General features: G+C 43.0%; 2 protein-coding genes across 5 annotated transcripts in view; one reads left to right on the top strand and one right to left on the bottom strand.

Moving 5' to 3' along the window:
• Window positions 1–17,534, top strand: part of LOC139390073 (LIM domain kinase 2-like) — a 32,255-nt gene extending 14,721 nt beyond the window's left edge. The window contains exons 1-15 of one of the 4 annotated variants that reach the window (XR_011629460.1): window positions 2,716–2,926; window positions 3,708–3,817; window positions 4,225–4,413; window positions 4,825–4,930; window positions 8,201–8,415; window positions 8,561–8,747; window positions 8,870–8,956; window positions 9,341–9,472; window positions 10,672–10,728; window positions 11,323–11,388; window positions 12,265–12,439; window positions 12,553–12,608; window positions 12,818–12,975; window positions 13,471–14,332; window positions 15,065–16,465. Coding sequence is in view for 2 of the 4 variants with exons in the window: in XM_071137200.1 (XP_070993301.1) it covers window positions 2,894–2,926; window positions 3,708–3,817; window positions 4,225–4,413; window positions 4,825–4,930; window positions 8,201–8,415; window positions 8,561–8,747; window positions 8,870–8,956; window positions 9,341–9,472; window positions 10,672–10,728; window positions 11,323–11,388; window positions 12,265–12,439; window positions 12,553–12,608; window positions 12,818–12,975; window positions 13,471–13,681 (1,782 nt within the window). In the remaining 2 variants the exon portion in view is untranslated. Of the gene's footprint in view, window positions 1–2,715; window positions 2,927–3,586; window positions 3,818–4,224; window positions 4,414–4,824; window positions 4,931–8,200; window positions 8,416–8,560; window positions 8,748–8,869; window positions 8,957–9,340; window positions 9,473–10,671; window positions 10,729–11,322; window positions 11,389–12,264; window positions 12,440–12,552; window positions 12,609–12,817; window positions 12,976–13,470 lie in introns of those variants that run through there. The other 3 variants (XM_071137200.1, XR_011629459.1, XM_071137198.1) reach the window with 3 other exon arrangements.
• Window positions 16,402–23,903, bottom strand: LOC139390074 (phosphoinositide-3-kinase-interacting protein 1-like). The gene is made up of 6 exons (XM_071137201.1): window positions 23,579–23,903; window positions 23,027–23,155; window positions 22,338–22,454; window positions 20,186–20,350; window positions 19,819–19,897; window positions 16,402–18,172 (listed from the first exon to the last, which is right to left on the bottom strand). The coding sequence occupies exons 1-6, from the start codon at window positions 23,643–23,645 to the stop codon at window positions 17,959–17,961; spliced, it is 771 nt and encodes a 256-aa protein (XP_070993302.1). The 5' UTR covers window positions 23,646–23,903; the 3' UTR covers window positions 16,402–17,958.
• Between the last annotated feature and the right edge of the window lie 3,626 nt (window positions 23,904–27,529).

Raw genomic sequence — 27,529 nt, 5'->3', positions numbered from 1 at the left:
TTATAATGCAGTAGGCTTCAGGCTTGGTTCACTTTTAGATCTCATTGAACATAAAGACGACAGTGTTGGTATGGGGAACAGTCAGACAAAGCTGTACATTAGAGAATATATTAATAATTCACTGTCAGGATTACTATTGTATTCATATGTTAGATGTGTAGGGCCACACTCGGATAACACCAACTCACAGTGAATCACTGTTCTTTGATATGAGCTCAGTGGGTTGTGCAGCAATAGGATCTGTTTTTCTCCATGTGTACAAATGAGGGAACTGTCAGCTTTACCCACTTTTCCCCCTCTCCTCAACTTTCAGCAGAATCCCTAGAGGGAAGGTTGAAGCCCTATGTTGTAACAAACATCTCCTTGGTGATTGAGGTCAATACTTATGTACAGGAGAGGTCATGGGGGCTGGGCACTGGCACAGCAGTAATCATCCACACAGAGCAACCATGCTCTGCATCCTGGTTGCTTTAAAAGATGGCAGATTGGACCTGAACCTTCTCTCTGTGTTAGTTAGGTTCCCCCATCGTGGATGCTTCTCTCTCTGTTAGTTAGGTTCCCCCGTCATGGCCCCGCTCTGTTCTCCTCTGTACAGTCTCCACAGTTCACTTCCCCCAGCACATAGTGAACTTTGGGGAGAAAATGGAGAACATGGAGTGGTTTTGGAACCAGTCCATCACCTGATTCAGTACACTGCGGTGGAAAGGCAACAGATACTACCCACACTGTACGGCCAGTCTGCCACCAGACCACCACAGTGTTTATTGGAGACAGTTTTTGAAAGATCAAGTATCTGTTATTAAGGGAAGGTTAGAATGTTTGGCTCGACTGAGTTTGTCAAATCAATGTTCATCTTTCAGGATTAGATCATGAGCTCATGGTTATGCTATTAAAGTGTAGCTGAAGGCTGAATATTGGTTAGCTTTCTTCTTGTTTCATCAGTGCTATGGAATTCCCATGCATGGGGTTGGAGTGCTGTGCTTTTTAATGGAACTTCATTTTAACAGTGTTATGGTCCCTATTAAACCAGGTCTAAATACAACTAGAACTGCTGAAAACACAAACAATTGCTGGTCACAAAAGGGTCATTTCTCTTTAACTGGATTAAAGTGGGCCCCAAAATGAAGTCTTTTTTTAACCTGAAGTTTGCCAGTAAGCAAAACACATAATGGGCCTTTCTATTTGGTTTTGGACACATTGGCTCTGTACGCGAAGTGCCAAGTATTTCTGGCAGGGTTGAATTGGCAGCCTTCTCTTACCCTGCAGCCGAACCAACACTGCGTTAAATGGTCTAGCTGTTGGGTCTCTCAGGAGAGGAGAGTAGTGTGGAGCATGCAGCTACTTAAAGCTGTTGGGTCTCAGGAGAGGAGAGTAGTGTGGAGCATGCAGCTACTTAAAGCTGTTGGGTCTCAGGTGAGGAGAGTAGTGTGGAGCATGCAGCTACTTAAAGCTGTTGGGTCTCAGGAGAGGAGAGTAGTGTGGAGCATGCAGCTACTTAAAGCTGTTGGGTCTCAGGAGAGGAGAGTAGTGTGGAGCATGTAGCTACTTAAAGCTGTTGGGTCTCTCAGGAGAGTAGTGTGGAGCATGCAGCTACTTAAAGCTGTTGGGTCTCAGGAGAGGAGAGTAGTGTGGAGCATGCAGCTACTTAAAGCTGTTGGGTCTCAGGAGAGGAGAGTAGTGTGGAGCATGCAGCTACTTAAAGCTGTTGGGTCTCAGGAGAGGAGAGTAGTGTGGAGCATGCAGCTACTTAAAGCTGTTGGGTCTCAGGAGAGGAGAGTAGTGTGGAGCATGCAGCTACTTAAAGCTGTTGGGTCTCTCAGGAGAGGAGAGTAGTGTGGAGCATGCAGCTACTTAAAGCTGTTGGGTCTCAGGAGAGGAGAGTAGTGTGGAGCATGCAGCTACTTAAATATGTTGGGTCTCAGGAGAGGAGAGTAGTGTGAAGCATGCAGCTACTTAAAGCTGTTGGGTCTCTCAGGAGAGGAGAGTAGTGTGGAGCATGCAGCTACTTAAAGCTGTTGGGACTCAGGAGAGGGGAGTAGTGTGGAGCATGCAGCTACTTAAAGCTGTTGGGTCTCAGGAGAGGAGAGTAGTGTGGAGCATGCAGCTACTTAAAGCTGTTGGGTCTCAGGAGAGGAGAGTAGTGTGGAGCATGCAGCTACTTAAAGCTGTTGGGTCTCAGGAGAGGAGAGTAGTGTGGAGCATGCAGCTACTTAAAGCTGTTGGGTCTCAGGAGAGGAGAGTAGTGTGGAGCATGCAGCTACTTAAAGCTGTTGGGTCTCAGGAGAGGAGAGTAGTGTGGAGCATGCAGCTACTTAAAGCTGTTGGGTCTCTCAAGAGAGGAGAGGAGTGTGGAGCATGCAGCTACTTAAAGCTGTTGTGTGTTTGTGGGGCAGGCTATGGCACCAAATGCCATTTTGTTCTCTGATGAGGAGATCGTCGCATGGCATTTTTCATTTCAGTTTGCCTACTTTTCTCTGTGGCTTTGGAGACGTTTTACAGTTCTTGACAGTTGTAAATCCTCTCAAATTAGACTGCTTTGGAATATCCTTCTTTTGTTCTTTTTCAATTGGTAAAATGGGGAAATTAATAGAGAAATAAATATAGACCAGCTCTACACACACACACACACTAGCCTCCCCTTGCCGAGAGAGTCTGCGCACACACAGCCAGCTATGGACTATGACACAGCTGTGTGTGTCTAGCTGGGGTTCCTTCAGGCTGTTTCTGACTGGGGTCGGTGTGGTAATGCTTCAGCCTGGAGGGAGGGAGTCACAGCCACAGACGCACACATGGCTTACATCACTCAGCCTAATCCTAGTGCCCCCTGGACCGGCAACAAGATCCTTTCCCAACACTTTTACTCATAGCAGCCTACAATGAAGAGCTGGGGAGAATGGAACATATTATCTCACTTCAAAGACTACAGGTTTTCATTAATATATTCACATTCTTTAGAAATTATCCTGTTTTCAAATGATCTGGTGAGGAGCTTAGGTCTTGAGACAAAATCTCTAACCAAAATTGAATTCAAGCTTGAGAAGGCATTGCAGCTCGTTGTTGTTGTTGTTGTAGACTTAAGACTCCAATGAAATTGAAGTCGGTTAACACTGACTGGTTAAAATAGATTATCTCTCCGGGCCTCATGTACAGGAGCACATTTTAGATTTTCCAGCTCGCCCAGCCTTAACATCACATGATCACTTCAGATCCAGGAATGAAGTTCAAACCCACATGAAGTGGCCTCTGAACCTCCTCTATGGCACATACCATGTGTGTAGGAGTCTGTGTGTGTGTGTCACTTGCTTCAGGAGGTGGATACTTTGTCTAATTTAGCATGAGAGCAAGACCAATAGATTGGGAGTGTGTAAGGTATAGAGAAGTAACATGTGAATGAGTAAGCTGTTGCACATGTGTGAGAGAACCAGACTTTCTTTCAGAGTTTGTTAATGTGTGAAAAGAGAGAGCGTCAGTGGCATGCTGGGATTAGAGAAGGCAGGGCTTGGGTCCCGGGGGAGGTGGATGACATCATAGCATATTCCAGATAGGTTAAGAGTGGAGCAGGTGTTACTGACTGTGTCACTGCCACACAGAGAGGACAGCACACAGAACACAACACCATCAAGCACACAACACCGGACAGTACAGAACAGCACAGTGTTCTCTCCATGAAGCTGGAAAGACAAACCCACCTGTATCTGTTCTTCCAGGTGGCCGGAGAATACAAGTATCACCCAGAGTGCTTTGTGTGCCTGAGCTGCAAAGTTGTCATCGAGGACAGGGACACCTATGCCCTGGTGGAGCGCTCCAAACTGTACTGGTGAGAGTTGTTTTAATTCTGTTCAATTTTTTTGTTTAATCTGATGTTGATAGAGGCTGTTTAGGGAATGTGATTTATATTATTGGAAACAGGCAGTATCGCTCCATTTCTGATGAATCTGTTGTCTGTCACACCTGAGCTCCCTCTACGGTCTGACTCTCGCCATACCCCTCCTTCCTGCTCTCTCCTTCTCTACATATTTTTCTACAATAAACTTTACTGTTCCCAAAGAGCAATTGTTTTGAAACAACGTTCAGACAAATGACATAGGTGAAGTATAACACGTTGATGAACACTTTGACCCACTTTCAACTGGTAAACACTTCAATAACATCATTATCCACAACATTGCCCCTTATTCCTTCTTTCTTCTCTCCTCCGCTCTCTTCCTCTTTCTCTTGGTGCAGTGGGAAGTGCTATAAGCAGGTAGTCCTGGCACCCGTGTTGGAGAAGCGTTCCGCCGACTCGTCCCTGGACTCTCTGCCTCACACGGTCACCCTCATCTCCATGCCCTCTGCCACCAACAGCAAGAGGGGCTTTTCTGTCTCTGTCATAGGGGACGCGGCCAGCGGCTTGGCTAGCGTGCAAGTCAAAGAGTGAGTGGATTTAACTGTCACTCACAGCCAGTGAATCTATACACCCCTGACTGTCTAGAACTTGAGTGGGACAGGATGAGTCATGTGTTGTGTAACTGATTATAGGTTTGCTGAATAACAAGGCATTATTCCTTGGTACCCAGATGTTTGTACATCACCAATAAGACTATGTAACCTGGATGTTAAATCCTGTGTCTCTTTACTTTGGTGGTGTTATTATAGTCTTGATACGGACTCGGCCAAAGGACTCATTAGTTGATTGATGTACTTGATGTTGTGGACAGTCAGATACACCCACCTCTGTATTGTCTAGGTGCTCACTGCTGATTAGTCAATAGAACCAGCTCTCTTCTAGTTCATGCTGATACTGGTGCTTCTGACAGACATGTATTTGTGCTGTATTTCTCTCAGAGTCCGAGGGATGCATATCAGCCCGGAAGTTCGGGATGCCATCCACGTTGGTGACAGGATCCTGGAGATCAACGGTCTTACAGTGGGGACACTGGTGGAGGAAGAGGTGAGCTGCATGATCCCGTTTTTCACCATTCACTGACGTTTTACGTGGTTAACTGCATAACATTCAGTAGTTTGAATAAAGCAATGAAATGTAGTCTCTATTCAGTAGTAACCCAGTGGTGTTTTATAAAGCGCGACTATTACATAAGTGTTTGCAACTGTCATTTTCAAACACTTTTAAAACACGGAAGCCAAACGCAGAAACTATGGATACAACTTCCCACTCGCTTGCATATTATTCATAATTCATTTGTGCGCCACTAGAAATCCCAGCATTAGCATGTTTCTGTTAACCGAAACATCCTGACAAAATACAATAGATCACTGGCCTTATGTGTCTGGACCTTGTAGACTAAACCCCATAATTGGTTACCCAATCAGGCAGGATAAATGCAGTTATTTTGAAATGAATACTGCAATGCGTTCAAAACACCGGGCGTTTGACTGGTTATTCAAATGACATAGGCTTTTCACTGCAGTTTACAGCCTAGACTAGAGTTTTGTACTCAATTGAAAACAATAATAATATTCTTCATTACATTCTGATGTTGTAGCCTAGGTCCCTAAAAAACTGAAACATAATGTAGCTTTTCCAGCTGCATTCCCAGGGACTGGGTGGTAGCACACTCAGCACAGCTTCGGGATCAGCTTCAGGATCAACTTCTTTTCTTTCGCTGTGTAAATTGACAGGACATACACTGCGATACTAAGCCTAACATTGAGCTCATGAATTATGGTATAATATGCATACTCTTCTACTTATGCTATAGGCTACATTTCTAGCCTCTGTCTTTGTTCTGTTGCACAATTACGCACCTGGCCTCTCCACTGCCACGGCTATTCCTCTTACATCTTGTGAAGTCCCAGGAAAAAGCAGACTACAAAATGTTGTTGGACACTTATTTTGTCTTTTTTTGCCTACTTATAGCCTATAGGAGGAGAGATGCGCGCGCGCTTGCTCTTGCTTGCTGAATGTAAAATAGGCTACAGCATTAGCGGTCGGGGAGTTTGAAAGGAGAATCACATATTTTCTTATAGTAGGCCTATCTTAACATCGATAGGCTACATCCTGACAAAATATACCATATGAGCGGCCTGCTAATGTACCTTTCTTGTCCTTCTAAACTGTGGAGAATAGACCCAAACTGATCCATATTGTTTCATAATCAGGCCTAGGCTGTAGGTCTATGCAGTTATTTGGGCACGAAACAAAACAGGATGTTTAAGCGGTTATTCAAATTTGCCAACATCACTGCAGTTTAAAACCTATGGATAATAATTGTATATTCACTTGAGAATGACAATACATTTCTTGTTGCACTGTGTTGTTGTAGCCCGGGTACAATAATTGTCTTGTCTTAAAAATGTAGGCCTATGCCTAATCAATAGTGGAACAATAGGCCATTCCTCTTCTCGTGAAATCCCAGGAAAGCTACAAAAGCTATAGGACATTTTTTTAAACACTTTTTAATACTAAGCCCAATAACCGATTCAGGTAAAGAAGCAGGCTTGCTTTTACTAATTGCTGAACGTAAAACAGGCGTACAGCACATGCATTTCGGGGAAAGTTGAGGAGAGAAAGTGCATTAGTGTAGGTGTTTTGGGCCGGTAATGATAACATTGTTGCACTGATGCATTGTAAATACACTACATGACCAAAAGTTGAACATCTCATTTAGAGGTCGACCGATTAATCGGAATGGCCGATTAATTAGGGCCAATTTCAAGTTTTCATAACAATCGGAAATCGGTATTTTTGGGCGCTGATTTTGCCGATTTTTTTTTAAAATATATATTTTTTTATACCTTTATTTAACTAGGCAAGTCAGTTAAGAACACATTCTTATTTTCAATGACGGCCTAGGAACGGTGGGTTAACTGCCTTCTTCAGGGGCAGAACGACAGATTTTCACAGAACGGCGGTCCCGTTCTGTGAGCTTTTGTGACCTACCACTTTGCAGCTAAGACATTGTTGCTCCTAGACGTTTCCACTTCACAATAACAGGACTTACAGTTGACTGGGGCAAGGCAGACATTTGACGAACTGACTTGTTGGAAAGGTGGCATTTAATGACGGTGTTATGTTGAAAGTCACTGAGCTCTTTAGTAAGGCCATTCTACTGCCAATGTTTGTCTATGGAGATTGCATGGTGGTGTGCTAAATGTTATACACCTGTCAGCAATGGGTGTGGCTGAAATAGCCAAATCCACTAATTTGAAGGGGTGTCCACATACGTTCGTGTATATATAGTGTAGTTGCACAGGCATAGCCTAGTTGAGCACAGTGAAAAAGAAGACCCAAAGGAATTGACAACCGTTAGAAAAAACGAAATCACTTGCAAACCACTTGAGCAATGAGTTAATGACATGCTGTAAAAGATGCTCAGGATAAATGGCGTTTGTTGTCGATTGCTACATTTAAATACAGGTATTTTTTGTTAGGCGTACATGTACAGTGAAGTATTATTTGCAGTTGTCACTGACAGAACACACCTTGACAGCACTGAATGGTGTGAACCAGTATCTGTGCGTTAAGAGACCTCATGAATGGTTTTGTGTTATCCCCTTATTAATAGGCAGTGTGCAGTAGGATGCGTTGATCAGTTGATTAACAGGTGCAGGACTATAGAATGATAAACTTTCCTGTACAGGCTCACCAACATTTTATAGTTATGTAGCCTATAGTTTCTCATTATAGTTATCGTTATTGGCTTGGTGGATGGCCCTTAACTCTTAAACAACACCACTAACGTAATTATCACAACAGAACTACTAGTAGGTCTAGCTAACATTAGCGAATGTGAATGAAATAGGCTACATATACACTTACACTTGTTTACTTGACTTTTAGACTCTATAAATTGCATTCTGTCCATTCTGCCTTAATTTAAACATTCTTTAGTTGGGGAGGATGGCATCTGGAAGGACTCAACACAATCTCACCACACCACCTTACCAAACCATGTGCATTCCAATGGTGCATTCACTGATTTAATTTTAGTTCCCACCTTTCCTGTTTGCCACAAGGTGCGTTCGAATTAAAATTCTTTGGCTCCATTCAAGTCATGTTGTATAAGTCAATTTGATAGCCCTTCGGGTGGTCAGGAATCAGGAACCTGTTCTCATTGGAACCCTGCCTAGTTCTTCTAATTGCATCCCGTGTTCTATGGGCCTTATACCAATACCTCTGTCATTAGTGTTGCGTGCTCATCTTACTATGTCAGAGAGGACTTTGTCCAAGAAGATTATGTATTTTCATTGGTGTTTTCAGGTGGAGGACCTCATCCATCGGACCAGTCAGACATTGCAGCTGCTCATAGAGTATGATCCAGTCAGGCAGCGGTTGGACAGGCTCAGACTGGGGTCCTCGCAAAACCGCTTGGGGGTCCCCGCCACCTCCCGCATGCGCCTGTCTTCGCCCTCTAACAGTGTTCTGGAGAGGACAGACGTGGTGGATGACGGCACCCTAAAGAGGAGGTCTCTAAGGTACAGCTGAACCAGCTGACCTTAGGAGAGAGAGTCTAATCATTGGGGGCAGAAATGGAGAGATACAAAGTTATTTATAGTTTGTTCCAGTATATCTTGATCTACGTATGTCTAATTTACATGTGTCCCTCTCTGTAAATGGAAGGCGTAGCAACAGCATCTGTAAGTCCCCTGGGCCAACCTCCCCTAAGGAACACCCTATCCTGACCCGGGACATTGGGCGCTCCGAATCCCTGCGCTCCTCCAGCAGCTGCTCCCATCGCATCTTCCGCCCCTGTGACCTCATCCACGGAGAAGTGCTGGGCAAGGGCTTCTTCGGCCAGGCTATCAAGGTCAGCTTCTCACCCAACAATCAACCTCTTTTTCCACACACATCTCAATCTCTCACATCTACTCCATGCCTTCACATGCCTTCACACAGGCGTCAGTGTTTTGTTTTTCTCCTCATTGATAGGTAACCCACAAAGCCACTGGTGAGGTGATGGTGATGAAGGAGTTGATTCGCTGTGATGAGGAGACGCAGAAGACCTTTCTAAAGGAGGTCAGTAGTCTAGTCCACTCATCCTTATGGATTTGCTTCAGTCTTCAGTGGGAAAAATAAGCTTCAGATTTTTTTCAAAGAGAACATGTGGAAATTGTTTGCTGTGGTGTTAAAGTTCAGATCGAAAGCATAAAGGTGAGCTTTTAAAGATGGAATCTGCAGTAAGGGGAAATGGCGCCACTGGCTGCCCACCACCGTTGTTATTGTTTTTGTTGTTGAGTTGAGGAGAGTCACGCAGCATGGTAAAACAAAGTTCAGTACATATTGTGGTCTTCTATTGCGCGTGCAATGATGTCCGAGGTAGAAAATACTGTGTTGGTTGTTTACAGGACGTGGCTGGTTCACCATTAAGGATTGCAGCTTTAAGTGTATCTCTCTCTCCAGGTCAAAGTGATGAGGAGTCTGGAACATCCCCACGTGTTGAAGTTCATCGGTGTGCTATACAAGGACAAGAGGCTGAATTTAATAACCGAGTTTATTGAGGGGGGCACACTGAAGGATTTCATTGGAGACATGGTGCGTTTCAGCTAATTAATTCACTTAACCCTCTCTCTTCTCTCCCACTGCACCAAAATATAGTTTATAAATAAATAGCTGTTACTGTTTTCCTTAAATGTATACTTTGAGGGCCTCCCGGGTGGCGCAGTGGTTAAGGGCGCTGTACTGCAGCGCCAGCTGTGCCATCAGAGTCCCTGGGTACGCGCCCAGGCTCTGTCGTAACCGGCCGCGACCGGGAGGTCCGTGGGGCGACGCACAATTGGCCTAGGGTCGTCCGGGTTAGGGAGGGCTTGGTCGGTAGGGGTGTCCCTGTCTCATCGCGCACCAGCGACTCCTGTGGCGGCCCGGGCGCAGTGCGCTCTAACCAAAGTGGCCAGGTGCACGGTGTTTCCTCCGGCACATTGGTGCGGCTGGCTTCCGGGTTGGATGCACGCTGTGTTAAGAAGCAGTGCGGCTTGGTTGGGTTGTGTATCGGAGGACGCATGACTTTCAACCTTCGTCTCTCCCGAGCCCGTACGGGAGTTGTAGCGATGAGACAAGATAGTAGCTACTAACAATTGGATACCACGAAATTGGGGAGAAAAAGGGGTCAAATTCAACAACCAAAAAAAGGTATACTTTGGGATTTTGGCAATCTACTTATATGTCATATGAACTTGTAGATACCATTTTTAAGTTAGAGGTAAGTTAGCATTGGCTCACAAAACTACCTATATACTGGACACAGAGACGAAAAATGGTATCCACGAGTTCATCGGACTCTGGGAAAGTAGATACAGGGCCTCATTGCCAATCCCAAAGTATCCCTTTAAGGGCCTGTGCTGTGTGGGACTGGGACTGACTTGACCTGAGGTAAACTCTGCTCAGATAAAGGCTGGTGGCTCAGTGGTGGGCTGGCTGGCATGTCAACCAGCAGAGATGTGGAATGGGGGTAAATAGAGCAAGTGTTCCCAGGTGAAAATTCAAAGGAGTTTATTACCACCTTTACTTCCCAGATTGGATCATTTACACCGCAGTCCAACAAAACATATGGTCAACAGCAATCAGAGGGAACTGGAGTTTTAATGATTTGATTATAGATTTTCAGTGGTGGGTTACACTATATGATTTGGTGTAACTTTCCTTAGAACTCCCACAATATTCTGTGTAGCCATAAAGGCTACTCAGGGGCCCACCTATTCATTTCTCGTTGTTTATTTTCCCATGGGTTGCTACAGGACCAGTTTCCATGGGAGCAGAGGGTTAGTTTCGCCAAAGGCATTGCTTCTGGAATGGTGAGTTGGCCCCTTCCAGGGATATTTACTGTTGGAGGTTAAATACTGTCTATGTAGACACTGGCTGCTTTTTGTTCAGCTGGAGCAGCTTCCAATATGTATGGTGGTAGTTAAACACAATGCATTTTAAAGGTACGGTACTTGGTTTCAGGTTGACTCTGACTCTATGAACTGAGATCAGATTACTTGAGGCAGGGATTGCTCTTGCCAATGGGTCATACTGGAGTGTGGGGCTTTGCAGTGACCTAGGGGTAGCCATATGTTCCACATACCTTAATGTCCGTCTGAGCCAACAAGGTGGCAGGCCTTCTAATTTCCCTGGAGACCACTTCAATACTGACAGTTCCTTATTCTCTGATTCTCTTTCCTTACAACCCACAGTCCCTCCACAGAAACACAAGTATGTAGGGCAACAAAATCATTTATTTGTTCCCTTAAGACATTGTCAAATGATGACGTTTCTATCAGCCAGGCTTAGTGGGAGACGTTTTAAAGCTACATTGTTTTCTATGCAGCATGAAGCACTATTTCTGTCTTGAATATGCTTCCACTTGTGGATGATTAGTTTGTTTGACAAATTTTTCCTTATTTCAGGCTTACTTGCATTCAATGAGCATCATCCACAGAGATCTTAACTCTCACAACTGCCTGGTGAAACTGGTAGGTGACCTATCCTGAATTGTACATGGCACGCTAACTCAAAGATAGACGGGTAGAGGAGAATATAGAAGAGCAGAGATCCATTTGTTTTCCTGATCCATTTACAGAAACACATGCAGATACCACTCCTGCTTCAATATCTCTTGTTAATCAGTCATTGTTTCTCTCCTATACCAAAATGTGTGTTTGGCTTCTAAACTGTTAAAGATTGATGTACCGTGGGTAGTGTAGCTTCTTGTTTTAGATTAACCTGGAGGCAGGGTGTTCTAGAACATGTTTTGTTGTTGTGACAGAAGTCTTTGATTGGGACAGAGTAGTCTTGTTGGAACAGGCCAGGTAGAGCTATGTTGTATTCTAGCAGCAGAACACAACTCACAACAACATATTGTGTAAGTAATAAAGTACAGGCTTATATAGGTCTTCACAGAGCTTTCACTGTATGGCAACCCTCCATGAGGTGTAATGAGTCTTGTCTGTTATTTCCACAGACAGATTCATTGATTTACATGTAGTGACCTATGTATAACTGTATACCTGTCTCAGTTCAGTGTCTATATATATATATGTGTGTGTGTGTGTGTGTGTGTGTGTGTGTGTGTGTGTGTGTGTGTGTGTGTGTGTGTGTGTATAGGAAGACAACACACATTGTTTACAGTTGATATACCCATCTGGTCATACTTTATTGTGATTTATTTTATTTTATTGGTCATTGACTTTACACAAAAGCAACAACTCTTGGAAACAATCTTATCTTTTGTTGTTATTTGACCCATATTGATTGAGTTAAGTAATATGCTCCTTGACTGAAGAAAACACCTGGCACTGTTACATTGCCACGTCATATTCTGTTGACCTCTAACCCCTGACCTCCCTCAGGACAACACAGTGGTGGTGGCAGACTTCGGCCTATCCCGGCTCATGGTGGAGGAGGTCAAGCAACCTCCCCCTGAGAAACTGGTCAATAAGAAGAGGGTTTTCAGGCGCATTGACCGTAAGAAGCGCTACACGGTGGTGGGGAACCCCTACTGGATGGCTCCAGAGATGCTGAATGGTGAGCAGAGCAGGAGAACCTAGCTTGGCGCTGTGGATCACACGTATCATTCACTTTAACACTTCTTCATTCATTGTATGCTGGCCTGTTAATTAACATTTTGTCATCCTCAGGTAAACGCTATGATGAAAAGGTGGACATTTTCTCCTTTGGGATTGTGCTTTGTGAGGTAAGAATACCATTTTAAAGGCCTGCTTTTTATATTTACTCACAGAATTAGGCTATGGGCTGTATGTTGAAATGGAGAATACTTGTTGTGTTTGGAAATTGCGCTAATGTTGCTTCTGTATCATTTATTTTGTTTGATTTGTCCACAGTGTTGGTCAGATACTGCAATCTGGAGTGTATATCCATTTTTAACTCTCTCTCTTATTGTAGATTATTGGGCAGGTGAATGCAGACCCAGAGTGCCTTCCCAGGACCTATGACTTTGGCCTGAATGTAGACAAGTTCATGGAGAAGTTTCTCCCTGACAACTGCCCTCCAGCTTTCTTCCCATTGGCTGTGGCTTGTTGTGACCTCATCCCTGAAAACAGGTGAGTTGAGACAATTGTTTTATACAGTGGCTGATGGCTTAAGATGCTGAGTAATATATTTCAGTTGAATGTATTACTTTGATACACAAAGTCAGTGTAGTGACAACATAGCTGTAGTAGGCATGTATACAAAACATTCTGTAATTGAAGGCTCAAAGCAACAGCGAAAACAAAGGTAGAGAGAGACCAGGGAGGGAGATAACAGAGAGGGGGTGAGGGGTAGCACATAGAACAGAAAGCACAGTGTTTGTAACTGAGCTGAACGGCCACATGTGGGAAAGTTTTCCCCTGCCTCCCCATGAGACGTTCTCCAGGCTATTCTCTGCCCTCTAGAGCCACAGAAGCAAGTGGAAAAACCGAACACTCTTCAGAACCAGATAGATAGCATCTCCGTCTCAGAAGGCAGATTGCTCCCTCATGTTCTCTCCACACCATGACCTTCCTTCCTGGTTGTAACCTCTCACCCCCTTGTATCTCCCCCCACTCCCTCCCCAGGCCTGCCTTCCAGAAGCTGGAGGACTGTTTCGAGGCCCTGTTCCTTAACCAGGAGATGGGCATCCGTCTGCCAGCCGAACTGGAAGAGCTGCACCAGAAACTGTGTCGACTCCACCCTCCAAAAGAAAGCTCCTCGCTCTCAGCTCCCCAGAGCACAGTCCCAACACCAGCCCCTCCAGAGGAGTCCAGCCTGGCTGACAATGGCACCTAGCAGACGCCTGCCCCTCTGGATCCCCAAGCCCTCCCTCCAAGACTACAGCCTGGACTGCACTAACACAGCTGGAGGAGGAGTGGGGAAGACAAACCTAACTCATGCCATCTGGGAACTGGATAACCTGAGCTAGCTGGACCAAGCTCCTCTCTCTGTGTGTTATGTTGATATGGTCTATAGTGGATGTGTATGAGTGACCATACAGCTCTGAGAGCACCAAGGAACTGCAGTGTGTGTAGACTGGAGACAAGGGAGGAGACACATTTCAATGAGAAGACTAGAGGTGTTTGGTATTTATTTTTGTCCTGTTACATTTTTTAAATCCTTTTTTTTTGCACACACCAGGACATGCAGGGTTTTACACATCTGTTTGGCATGCTATCAGATCCTGCTATGTGGTTGGTTCTCTGCTCTCTCAATATGATTCCTTATTTTATCGAGACAATCTCTCCACAGCATTTAATATCAATCCTCATGTGAAAGCTGTTGTGTTTTTCACTGACTGTTTTTATCTCGTCGGGTGGGTCTTAAGTTGTAGTGTGGATTGTGGAGAGAAGATTCGCTCAGCAGGCAACAGCAGTGAAAATCGAGATGTGACAGACTAGCTGATTGACTGAGTTAACCCAGGGCAGAGCATTTGGAGTGACGTTTGTTTACCAACAGGAAGACAGAGGGGTATCCTACGCAGCAGATTTGAGTAGTTAGCAAGGTTTCTTTGGTCAACTCGGAATAACCGGTCATACGAAGGTGATTCACCTTTTATCCAGGTACATTTCTATGACAATGAATCCTTCAGAACTAGCCTGACCCGGAAAAGGTTAATTCAGTTAACTCTGCTTACCGTGAAATGACTGAGCCACGAGTTGAGGACTGCATCGTCATCCCTTTCAATTGGAGGAAGACGATTACGATCACACGATTACGATCACATTACACATTTATTATTGACGGAATGCATTTACATTTTCCAGCACAGGACCACTTAATGCAGACCTAATGCAGTTTTTTATCGATAAGAGTGGGGAAAGAAAGATGGTTGTGCATTGATAAGCACACCAAAGTCTGCATTAACGATAAGTAATAAATATACCATAACCTGCTGAATTTGCAAGATAACTTTTATTTTAGTTTGACTTCAGCACAAATGAAAATGGGGCACTGACTTGCCCATGGATCGAATTTTTCGCATTGTCGCAATGACGAGTTCGGCATTCAACTAGCCATGTGCAACATGCACTCGCAGTTACAAGCCTGCTAGAGTTAGTGGCAGGCAGACAAGCAATATCCACCATCATAGTACGGATGAAGCCTGAGCTGGAATGTGAAGCTAACTGAAACTAGTTAGTTTTAGAAAACGCTAAGTAGATTTAGCTTGCTTTGTAGGATACCCCTTTGGCGTGAAAAGCACAGCAGGGACCAAACAAGCACTCTCTGAGGAGGCCACACACTGTCACACCAGTCAGAGAAATATGTGGAGCTGTGTCAAAGGAATGTCATGAGCTCACTGACCAGGAAAATCCTCATCAAACAGTGATTCAACTTGAAATGTGACCTTGATTTTAGAGAACCTCCCAGCTTCACTGATGGCATCAGATTCACTCTACAACTGTTAACAGTAATCATCCTTTAGTCTTATTGTCATGTGGTTTGTGGGGCATCTACTAATGTAAAGTTACTGTAGAGGGTGGACATGGTAGTGTATAGATTTTCTTACAATTAACAAAATGTTTTTAATCCACTAAATTAACTCTGAATTTGTTTTGTCCATGTGCACATGGACAGATTTAAAATGGTATTATGATTTGGGAATTTGGAGCTGTTGACAGATTTGGAGTTTGTTATAGGATGAGTAGTGTTTTTACATGCAGCACACCTTTAGAACCAGACTGGTACCTGGTGCTTGTTGATAAGGACCACTCAACTCTGATTGGACAGCATGAACCTGGTGTGTACTTAATGGAGCTCTGCTCTCAAAGGCATTGTACAACTTACTAAAGAGGCTCTGTTTACACAGGCAACCTAAGTATGATCTTTTTCCCACATTCGTCTTGACCAATCACATCAGGTAGCCTATCGTTTAAGAGCGTTGGACCAGTAAGACATCTGGTTCAAATCCCCGAGCTGACTAGGCAAAATCTGTCTGTGCCCTTGAGCAAGGCATTTAACCCTAATTGCTCTGCTAAATTTATATTTTTCAGATCTGATTGATCAAAGGACAAATGAGTGAAATATCTAAATTGGGCTGCTTTTGTAAACCCTGACAAAGTGAATTGTAGTTAAATAAAACTGGATTTATATATTTAAGTTGGCTGTAAGAAATATATATATGCCTAAGGGAATCAAGGGTTTGTAGATTTTGTTTAGACATGAACAAAATGTGTAGAATATGGAGATTAAAATAAACATGGTTTTGTATGCTAGCATAATCTAAGGTACTGATTTGTACACATTGTAATCACTTAGCACCATGATGTTGATTGAATACAATTCATTTTTTGCTAATATACTAACTTTAAAGATGCACACAAACCCTACTCTTTGTAAATTAATGTGTAGATGACCACTAGAGGGTGGTAGTGTATAACTTTGCTCATGGGATGGGTGAATCTTAAACCTGATAGTCTTATTGAATTCCCAGTGAGCATGAGTCACTCACTTTTAAGCAGGTTTCAGCTAAATTAAGGAACTCATTTGTATTAATTTAAAAGGTGATGCAGTTATGCTTTTTCAAAGTACATTTTATTGAAATCTGCCAAACTTACAAATACAAGTACTCATTTCCAATGATTAGCAACAGTGAACAAACATTTTTTTTTTTTTTTTTTAAATCAGCATTGCACCAACACTAAGGAACCACAATGATTGAAGAGTAATCCAGTGATGCAGAATGACAACCATTTCAAAGATGTCTAAATCACAAAAGACAACCATTTGGAGTGATGCAAGATATTGCATTAGCAAAATAGAGCAATCATGTAAAGCAGAAAGATATTACATTTAATCCCAACAAGAGATTGTTGGTCAACAACATATTACATTTTCTAACCAACTGTGGCATTACTTTCAGCATCCTGTTTCGCAACAGGCTGCTTATTATGCAATTATTCCATCCTGTACATATCAAATATGGTAGGTTACCTCAGTTTTGGACTCATATCCTGTTTACCCTTTTACTTTGCTCGTCTGCTTGCCCTGACGTTTGGGACGAATTCAAATCTAATGCCCCAGGCTTCAACTTTTAAACAGACTTCTGGTCTGCCCAAGCGTCATTCAGACAGCCTCTGTCCGGTTCTAGCCAGACCTCAGACTCAGCTGTATTCTGTTTCACAGCTGTGCTGCGGCATTTCCTCCTGAGAACAGACTCTCCGATTTACAAAGACGTCTCCCTTTTCCTGTCAGTCTCTAACCTAAAGGAACCATACAGCCTGTTCTCTCATGTAAAGCCACCGATGCCTGATGTTTCTAGTTACTGCACATTGGTTTCTATCACCCAGCCTTATGAGTTAAACAGAAGGGTCACCAGGGGAACCATGTACAAATACATTCATTATGCTAACGCAACGTCACAGCTTCAGAGAGCAGGAGATGTTTCCTTTTCTTTTGCAGATCTGACATAAATGTTCCCTCATGCTAATTATTACTCCACATCTGTTCCAACGGCCTTTAAGATGTCTAATGCAGATGTTTAACAGGGCTATCCTATTCCTATACTAGATGCCCTCCCCAGACCCGCCCTAGCACAGCCAAAAGGGCCAGGGGAAGTGTAGCATTGTTTTCTCAGGTAAGCCAATAACACCAAACTGCCGAACACCTCAATATAAAAAGTCAAGGCTATGAATTCCCCCTTTCCAAACATTATAACATCACCCTTCATCATTAATGTTGATTGATGCACATCCCATTCACAAGACAATCATACTGCTATAGCAGAGCGTCAGCCCGTGATCATGTTTTCTTGGATATGAAATGCACGGTTTCTTAATGAGCATCCCTGACATGCACTTTTGTACACAACCTTCCCCGATTGGTCTCCACGTGGAGTGAAATTAGTCCTTCAGCGCCACCTGTTGTCATTTTTTCCCCTGTTGGTGACACTTGTGTTAAAACCAGGGCAATAAGGACACAATTTAGTCTTTGGAGCTCAGCCCTGCTCCCCTTCTCCTCATAGGCCTTCAAAAAAAGGGGGGGGGGGTTGATTTGGGGGCTGAGGGGAGTATTTGGATCCTCTGAGGTTCGAATGTCCTTGTTCATTCCCAGTCCAGTGGGGTGGTCAGTGCTCAGGCTCCTGGGGTACCAGCCTGCTGGCCCATCAGGGGGTCTCCCCCCTCCATGCCCTCCTGGGTGGGGGTCTGCTCCTGGGCCATGATGACGATGGAGTTCTCATCCACCAGCTCACAGGTTGGGTTGGAAAAGGCCGACAGGGGCAGGGTAATCCTCTGCATCTCCCGCTCATACACTCGCTGCTCATGCTGCTTCTTCAGGTCCCGACCCCTGCAACAAACAGCACAGACAAGAGGTTAGGATGACGGTGGTACTGATCATCAGAGCAGATTATGTAGGCGCATGGGGTTGTTTACAATAACAGTTTACAGGACTAATGTCTTTAACCTGAAAAAAAAAACACTGCTATGAATCAGAGTTTCATCATAGCATGCCTCGGCAACTTCCAATGACCTGAATCATCTTTCGAAACACAGAGACAGCTAGGTCACGATTTCTATTTATGACCAGAACGAGAGGCAACATTCCATACTGTGTCTCATATCACTGGGATGAGGCTACGGTATCTGGTCTGGCACAGGGAATGTTTTGATGGGACCGGGGCTAGGTGAGGCATCCTGCAGTCTGACATAAGCCAGTCCAGGCAGCTGACTGGGGCAGAGTGTCAAATGGCACCCTATTTCCTAGAGCTCTTCTCAAAAGTAGTGCACTATGGAGGGAATAGGGTGTCATTTGGGGTACATTCTGAGGGTGTGAGATCTGCTGAACCCCATCCAACACAGGGAACATGCCATACTTTTGGACTGGCGCCTTTTCCTGCTTGACTGCTTCTATGCGACACGTTACGCAACTGTGCTCTGCTCCACTACAGCACTGATTCCTATGCATTGGGTTTGCATAGTGTAATTTTAGGAATCAGCAAATCCTCCTAACCCGACTGACTATTCACATTTGTTCTAGTCTTGTGGGGCCATCCTTCCAAATCTTGTTGACTTGATAAGCACGGGCTTCAGAGACTACACTTTTTTCTTAAAACTGATATTACTGCGTGAGAAAGAAATCAATTTCCTTGACCGATTTAAATCAAGCTACTTGAAACACACCACCCCCCCCCCAGCTTCTTAGAATAGATAACGCTGACAGTCACATAATCAGATTGGACAGCCAAACTTGGAGCTCCAGAACATTTAGTTCTGTGCCAGAGGCCATCAGTCAGAATCCCCCATCTGCAGAACTGGGTCCTTCTCTCTGCCTGCTGCACCACTGCAGTAGATTCTCCATCTCCCCCAGGACTCCTGCATGCTCTCCACTACTTCAGAAACATCAAACACGGGTGCTTAAAATAGCCAGGCTACAGGCGCTCTCTTTTTTTCTCCCTTCCGCTTTCATGTTGTTGTGGCTTCTGAACAGGCCTCATCACATTGGAGAGAGACCGCTATCAGGATGGGTAGTGGAGGGAAGCAACAGGATGGGTAGAGGGGGAGGCAGCCTGTGGCCTCTGCTCCACATCCTGGTAACATTCTGTGCCAACTGCCCACACAAGCCCTCCCTCACCCCACTGACATTCTGCCTGAGATGTTCCAAGCCTTTAACTGCTGCCTGTGTCATGGACACAAGTCTAAGCTGTGCAACGCTGCATCAGAGTTCTGAATCACCAATATAGTGGAAAATGTTGTTCATGTTCTATTTCGGTCTCTCTGCGCTATAGAAATAAGCATCTGTTGCAAATCAATGTAACATTGTGTGTCCCTACTCTCTGAAGCACCATTTGGTGTAGTGGTTCCTGGGTTCCACTTCTTATGTCACTCAGACATACCACATGATGCAACCTAACAAAGTAGTGGACAATAACTTGGGTTTTAATGCTCTGTGTCTCCAGTCGGAGCACCTAGTGTAGCATAGTGGCTGATACTGACCTCTTGTAGAAGTAGCCGAAGGTGATGCCCACCCCCATGAGGATGATGATGGCCATCATGAGGATGCCAACCACATAGCCTGAGAGAGACAGGACACACAGGCTCTATGGTTACCAAACTGAATTCAAAGGTTTATATACAGTCTGCATTTGAAAATGTGCATATCAGTGCACCTCACATTTTATCCCTATGATAATATTGTGAGTCCTTTATAACTAATTTATATCCATCTCATTCTATTGTACTAAGCCGAGCTGCATCAAGCTGGACCACTCTTTTTAAGAGTATCCCTTGAGGCTCACGTTATGGCCCTATCACATCCCCCCTATGTTAATCCCTCTGCTTCAGCAGTGAGATCAGGACATACCGAGAGTGCCCAGGTCCTTCTTCTTGGGTCCTGTGCGTATCCGCTGGCTGATGCCAATGACTGGCTGGACCGCAGCACCCCCTCCCTGGGCTGACCCAGACTTGGTCAGCTCAAAGACCTCGCTCTGTGCTGTGGTATGGGGGCCTGCCTCTGTAGGGGCTTCGTCTGTGGACAATATGAGAAAAGCAGATAAGATCAACAGCCAATCCCCATACACCGCCCGACCACCATGTTAGTTTGCTTTCTAGGTTTACTGATGTTGCCTTTGCATACTTGAACACATGATAGTAGTAGGGGATTCAATTTAACTGTATTGTTTAATTTCACTAAAAGTGCTTTTATTGTAGAATAAATGTGTGAATAATTTCCACTTTGTCCCATTTTAAGAAATCAGACAGCATGGTTTCTAAAATCACTGCATTGTTTGACATTAAAAACGTTGCTGCGTGGACTCAGTAGGACGAGGAGAGCTACTGGATTTGTCTCATTTGTTCACTTTGGAAACAGTTCTATAAAGAAATTAAATAATTAAAAAGGGACAGCCATTTCCCAGCAAAATGGGGCAGAAGTGCACTACACGTCTCGGAGGAAAGGAAGCTGCTAGTGTCAACATCTGCTCTTGAGCTCCACTGAGTGAGGCCCTACCCCTCCAGAAAAAGTTGTTTATCAACTCTGCTGGAGTTGAAGAGCCTGAGGTCATAACCAGCAGTAGCCAATTACCTACTGTCTCCATGGTAAAAGTATAACTTTCCACCAATGGTTTGAGGAATAGGGTGGGGCTTACACCTACCCTGAGGCAGCCATCTGCCTAACAAGTTATGGCTCTACAGGCTCAGTACGGACAGGGCCCTTGTTATTGCTTGACATGCACCGCCTTCCCAGACAATGTGAGAGCAAAGGTCAAACCCCAGGAAACATCCTCAAAGTGGATTAACTGACAAACTGGCCTAGTCTTTTCTTCTCCCACAGCTTCTCACGTGGGATAAGATATCTCTCTAGAGGTGCCTAATTAGCTGTCTTATTTGAACATTGTGCACAAAGAATTAGGAATTAGAATACTTTAATAGGATCTCGACAATTTTGCAGTAGTTCTTGTATAAATTGTTGAATAACTATAAAATAATATACCGTCAAAAAATTATGGAAAAATTGCTCTAGCTTCCTTATGAGAATAAATACACTCTAGGTTCCCAAGAAAGAAACTGAGGGGAGCCATGTGTTTTCTTTGTTCTCATGGCCCACTCTGGGGGGGGGGGGGGGGGGAGGGGGGAGTCCCACCATACCACTTCCAGACTCTCACTTTGGATTTAATAATAACATTCACAGGGTTAGAAAGAGCCTCAGAAAAACATTTACATTTAATCTCTTTAAAGACAGACATTCCCCAAATACTGTGACACCCTTTTCCAAGAACTGCATCGAGACTCAATTTAGGGAAGGGCTGAGGCGACAGTCTTTTTCCCATCCAGTAATGCATTTTGCCCAGCCTTGACCTACATTTCAATGTCTGCACAATATTTATTCACTCCGTCGCAGCTATGTTTAAACAGCATTTTACATACATTTTTCCCAATGTAGTCCGTTCACCTGTGCACTGTATGCATTTCAGTAACCACGTTTGTGACAGCTGTGATGGAAACAGGAAGTTTCGGTACAATTTTCTAAATGCCGACAGATCGTTCGTTCGACATTGTGCGATATTTGTCAAAATAAAATGTGAATAATGGCAGTGGAAACACCAAAAATTGATATAACAACCATCATATCGAAGTAAACTTGAACAATGCAGTTTATTAGGCTACAGATTAAATTAATGATGAACTTCACAGGGTGGTGAAAGTGCACAGTGATCTTGATGCTCCTTTCCAATAAATTTTGAGGGTTTTATTCTGGTGACATGACAAAACTATCAGTAGCATTGAAAATGCGCTGGAAACGCATTGAACTTTAGATTTTTATTTGGCACATGAAAACTTAAGTGAAAAAGTACACTGTGTGTGCACTATGTCATCACAAACTGATTTTTATCTGCAACAAGTCAGTTTGGTGGAAACCTGCCACTGGTGAGAAAAAGTGCATATTTTCTTTATGCAGCTTTTAGAATAGTCACATGAAATCATGTTGCCAGTTGGATGGAAACCTTGCTAAATACCTTTGCAGGTGTCAATGGCACATGATTGTCTCTGGGCCTGTGCGTCAAGGCCAGTCACGTAGCACCAGGGCTTCTCAGAGGAGTCTGGGTTACGGCAGTAGTTATGGTCCCCAACGCCTACAGAGCATAAAGAAAAGGACACATCAACCAAGTCCTCACAAGGATAGTAAAACAAGGAACATTCTGACAAGTGGGGACATGTTGCTGGTCCCCACAAGGAAAAGGCTATTTTAGGCTTAAGTTCAGGGTTACAATTAAGGTTAGGACTAGGGGTTAAAGTTAGGTTTAGCATTAGGGAAAATAGGATTTTGAATGGGAATCAACTGTTTGGTCCCCAAAAGGATAGTAAAAACAAACGTGTGTGTGTGTATATGCATGTGACATCTTTGATATACTGTACTACTGAAATGCATACTCTGGGTAGGTATTTTGCCAACAAGATTCAGATATTAGCAAGGTCAGGTTTGAACTATAACCCACACAGAGAGACTAGAGCCTGCAGTTATACACTCTAAATAACATCTATAACCAAACAAACTGTGTACCATTAAAACAAATGTGAGTGACATTTAAATCATGGCACTTGTAGTGAACACCACAGCAATGGTAGCAGATGATAAACTTGTGTCAAATCAATGAAACATCAATTTGATGGCATATTACATGTTTGATTGTGTAATGTAATTTACCCATTTGTGAATCTGTATATGCCATTACATCATAGTCCCGGGTTGTGTTGGTCCAGTTTAGACAGGTTTGTCCTGCGGAAGAGCTCTGTTGCTCCCCTCTGTACTCCACACCATTGAATCTGATGCAGTCTGGGGACACATTCAGTGATTTATGGAAAAATTGTATTGAAAATTAAGAGGATAAATTACCAGCAAATAAAACATACTAAATGTGGAATGTAAAAGTATGATGTTTCCACAATGCCATACATTCAAAAAGGAATTCACATTGAAGTGTCGCAATTATGCTTAATAATAAATCAACAAGAATTGTATTATTGAATCTTCTTGTTGTAAACAAATACATTTTCTAACTTATTTTGCAACTGCTTAGACATTTATCAGATCCTATACAATGACGGAACTATAAAATCCACATTTTAAACTTAAAATAGGATGATAACTTTTTCAACAAAGCATTGCACATTAATTAAGTAACAAATGCACACATTCTATCGGATAATGTGGACTAATGTGAACAAAGGCATTGATTTTCAGTCATATGAATGTTACCTTCCACAATGGATGCGCTGTCCACAAAAGCGACGCTCAGCAAAACAAAGTGCAACGACAAAAACATACTGTGGAATTTATAGGATGAATTAAAACGAAAACAATATGCACGAAAATTAAATTGATAGGCTATTTCTCAACCCAAAAAATAACTTTGTGTGGAAGCCTATGCTGAATAATTCAGACAAACTGCTCCCATCTGCAGATCAGCCCTTTCTTGTCGAAGGGAGTAGAGCTTTTTTCGTAAACAGCCTCTCTTGGACAAGAAAATCCCATTTGCAGTATCGTGCGGCTGCGCCAGCATCTTCAAGGTCCTAGAGCCAACCTAGCTCCATGCATAAAAACAGGTGTGTAAAGTAAAGTGGTTTTTTGTTGTTGCTATCTGTACTTTACTATTTATATTTTTGACAACTTTTACTACATTCCTAAAGAAAATTATGTACTTTTTACTCCATACATTTTCCCTGGCACCCAAAAGTACTCCTTATATTTTGAATGCTTAGCAAGACAGTAAAATGGTCTGATTCACATACTTATCAAGAGAACATCCCTGGTCATCCCGACTGACTCTGATCTGGCAAATGCTTCGTTTGTAAATTGTCTGAGTGTGCCCCTGGCTATCCATTAAATAAAACAATTTTAAAAATGGTGCCACCTGCTTTGCTTAATATAAGGAATTTGAAATTATTTATACTTTTATTTTTGAAACTTAAGTACATTTTAGCAATTACATTTACTTTTGATACTTAAGTATATTTAAACTTTCACTTGTCATTTTCTATTAAGGTATCTTTACTTTTACTCAAGTATGACCATTTTGTATTTTTTCCACCACTGCAGAAAACAAGCTTTATCCATTGGGACCAAGTTTGAGCACCTGTTGTGTGACACTGCAAATTAATAAATAAATGAATCAATGTTGTCTCTGTACAACAATATGAGCCTGCTGCAGGTAATTTAACTGATTACTAATCCCAAAACTCAATTAGTAGTCTAATAAATGGCCTTTGTGTCCCTGTTCTAATCCAGGGAATGGCAACTCCAGTCCTTCGAACCTGTGTGGTGTCACACTTTTGCCCCAGTCCCAGCTAACACACCTGACTCCAATAATCAACAAATCATGATCTTCAGTTTAGAATGCAACTACTTTAATCAGCTGTGTTTTCTAGGGATGGGGGACAAGTGTGACACCACTCCGGCCCAGTTCCACTGAGGGTCCTACATGGAACCAAAAACGTTTCTCCTATGGACAGCCAAAAAAAACTTTTTCTAAAGGTGTACATGCTCAAATAGATCAGGCCTATTTGGCACTGAATGCTACTAATTTTAATTAAGTTATAGTGAGGGTCATACAACGCAGTTTGATTTGAATAACTTATGGTTTCTCCTGATATTTCAGTAGCTTAATAAATGTTTTGATTGGTAAATAATATATCTGGTTATTTTTGGATCTTCTGATCTGAACCCTGTGTTAAATGAAACAGAGGAAGAACCATGAAGTTGTTACTCTAGACTTGGTCACCAAGGGCCTTGTTATACTGATCACTGATCAGTTTTTTCCAATCTTTTTTTTATGGTGGTAAGACTTGATCTCCTCCTTTGGCAGCATAGAACTGCCCTGCCAATCAGATTATAGGCTGCAGGATACATGGAAAGAACAAATAAATGCAGCGAAAGAAAAAAGGAACAATCTCCCTGTACAGTAGCAGCATTGAAACCCGTCTCCCTTGTTTGTTCACCATTTATCCTGCTGGCCCACTAGGCCAAATAGAGCACATTACAGTACTCATAAATAATTTGCCCCACTGCCCTACTTTGCAAGCTTCCAAAACATCACTTTAGAGACTGTTCAGAGTCCAGACACTGTTCCACTGTATATCTCAAATCTCTGCCTTCCTGAGCTGTCCAAAGATTTTCCCAAAAAACTCACACTCTGCCAACACATACTGGATTAGTTTACTATTCAGACATTCCTGCTTTTAACACTAAAATAAAACACTTTTTTATGTGAACAAACCACTCTAATGATTTATTTGCCTTCATTCTAAATACAATACTTTCTGCAAATTTTGTTGACAGAGATTTCAACTTCCCTGTGGCTTTTTACTTACATGAGGTCTAATCCCAGAGAAACTTTTACCAAAAATATTCACAATATTTGAAGGACTATGTTACTTTAGTGTCAGAGTTACTTGAATTATTATCAGACACATAAAATAATGCTGGCAATAGACATTACATTCAACACTTTATCCCAGACAGACCCTTCCATCCCCCCACACAGACCCTCTCTCTCAACCCTACTGTATTCTCCCTCAGCCTCAGTCACTGACCCATGTTGATGTCACTGACAGGCCAAGACTTCATAAGGGCATGTGGACTGAAGGAGGCCAATGTTAAATGCTATCTCCTCTCCTTGTGCAGGCAGCTGGGTGCTTAAAGGAGAGAGGCCCCTGTCATTGTTGGCTGACCCCAGCAGAAGGAGAGAGCCACAGGCCACTAACAGAGCATGACTCAGTCAGCGTTCACTCAGCAGCGGCTTTTCACACAAATGTCACCCTGCTTTGTCAATTACCAATACAAACATTCTCCCTCTCTCTCTCAAACTCTCTATCCCATTCTACAGTCACTCGTTCTTTCTTCCCAAGCTAACACAAATACTCTCTCACACTCTCTTTTTCTCTCATGTAAACACAAATACCCACTGCTGCTGATAGCAGTGTAAGAGGAACTTAAAACCAATCTTATTCAAACTGACTTCATATATTTGATTAGCTCTTTACATTGAGTTGACCTAAAATAATGTTGTGTTGATGCTGAGTAAAGTGTGAATGTTCCCTCTTATTGTTTTCTTAACCAGAACAGAAGACTGGCAGTGATATGTCAGTGAGTGGAAACGCAGATTCCTTGTGACCTTAAATGGAACACACAGCTCATAAAAGCCTTGATGCCCACTTGGCCTTGTTCCTGTCTGCCGTGGCTAATCATTTCATTACATAGACACAGACTTAATGAAAACCTCTGAGACTGTATCCAGGTAACCCTGCAGTCTCAGGGAATGGTAACAAAGGCTCTAACAAGGCCAGATGGTCTGCCTCCAGGTTCCTATTAAACCCTAGCCAGAGTGCAGGAAACACACACACCGACACACACACTCTGGAAAATGCCCAACTTTAATTTTCTTAATTATCTATGGAAAGTTTCCCATGGAAAAACATTTGGACAGTTAAATAGGTCATAGTTAGAGTGAGCCAGACAAGGAAACAACACTGAAGTGAAAGGAGCAAGAAAATACTCAAATGCTGTGTATAAGATTACACAAGTTATTTCCCTTATTCATTTCATAATGTATTTTTTAGTTCAGTGTTCAGACATGCTCAAGGACCGAAATCACAACATGTAATTTGTCTGTCTGTAAGTAGCACAGAGTTCACATAGAAACATTTGTACTGTTTGTTTTCAAAGAACACAGTGTTGGTATCACAATGGGTAAATCAGTAGATTATGTTAGTGCTATAGTATTGTACCTGCTCTTAGACCTATTTAAATCCTGTAAGATTATACACCCCGTTTATATCTCTGTGTCTCTCATTTTTCAGAATCAAACGTTCAGATAATAGACTCTTGTTTTCTTAAGTTATCACTACCCCCTTTGTGTGCTGCCCTCCACATCCTGGAACCACACTATTATTTCCTCCAAGGCCAAGAAGGCAGAATTGTATTATTTGTCTGACTGTTGATCACATCTGGTGTATACGCTCCTTGCCTCAATGACACTACATCACACATGATCACACTGACCTCCTCCAAGCACATCAAGGACATATTAGAAAAGGTCATTCAGACCCAATGTACACACAAATGCTTCCAAAGAGGGTGGACAGCACAGTAGCTGTAGCCTCTTATCAAATATTTGCCTGCACTGATAGATGCACATCTCCAACAAAAGGA

Source organism: Oncorhynchus clarkii, chromosome 30 (genome assembly GCF_045791955.1).
Source record: "Oncorhynchus clarkii lewisi isolate Uvic-CL-2024 chromosome 30, UVic_Ocla_1.0, whole genome shotgun sequence".
NCBI classification, from domain to species: Eukaryota; Metazoa; Chordata; class Actinopteri; order Salmoniformes; family Salmonidae; genus Oncorhynchus; species Oncorhynchus clarkii.
The sequence above is the reverse complement of the archived record's forward strand: the minus strand, read 5'-3'. Positions and strand labels throughout refer to the sequence as shown.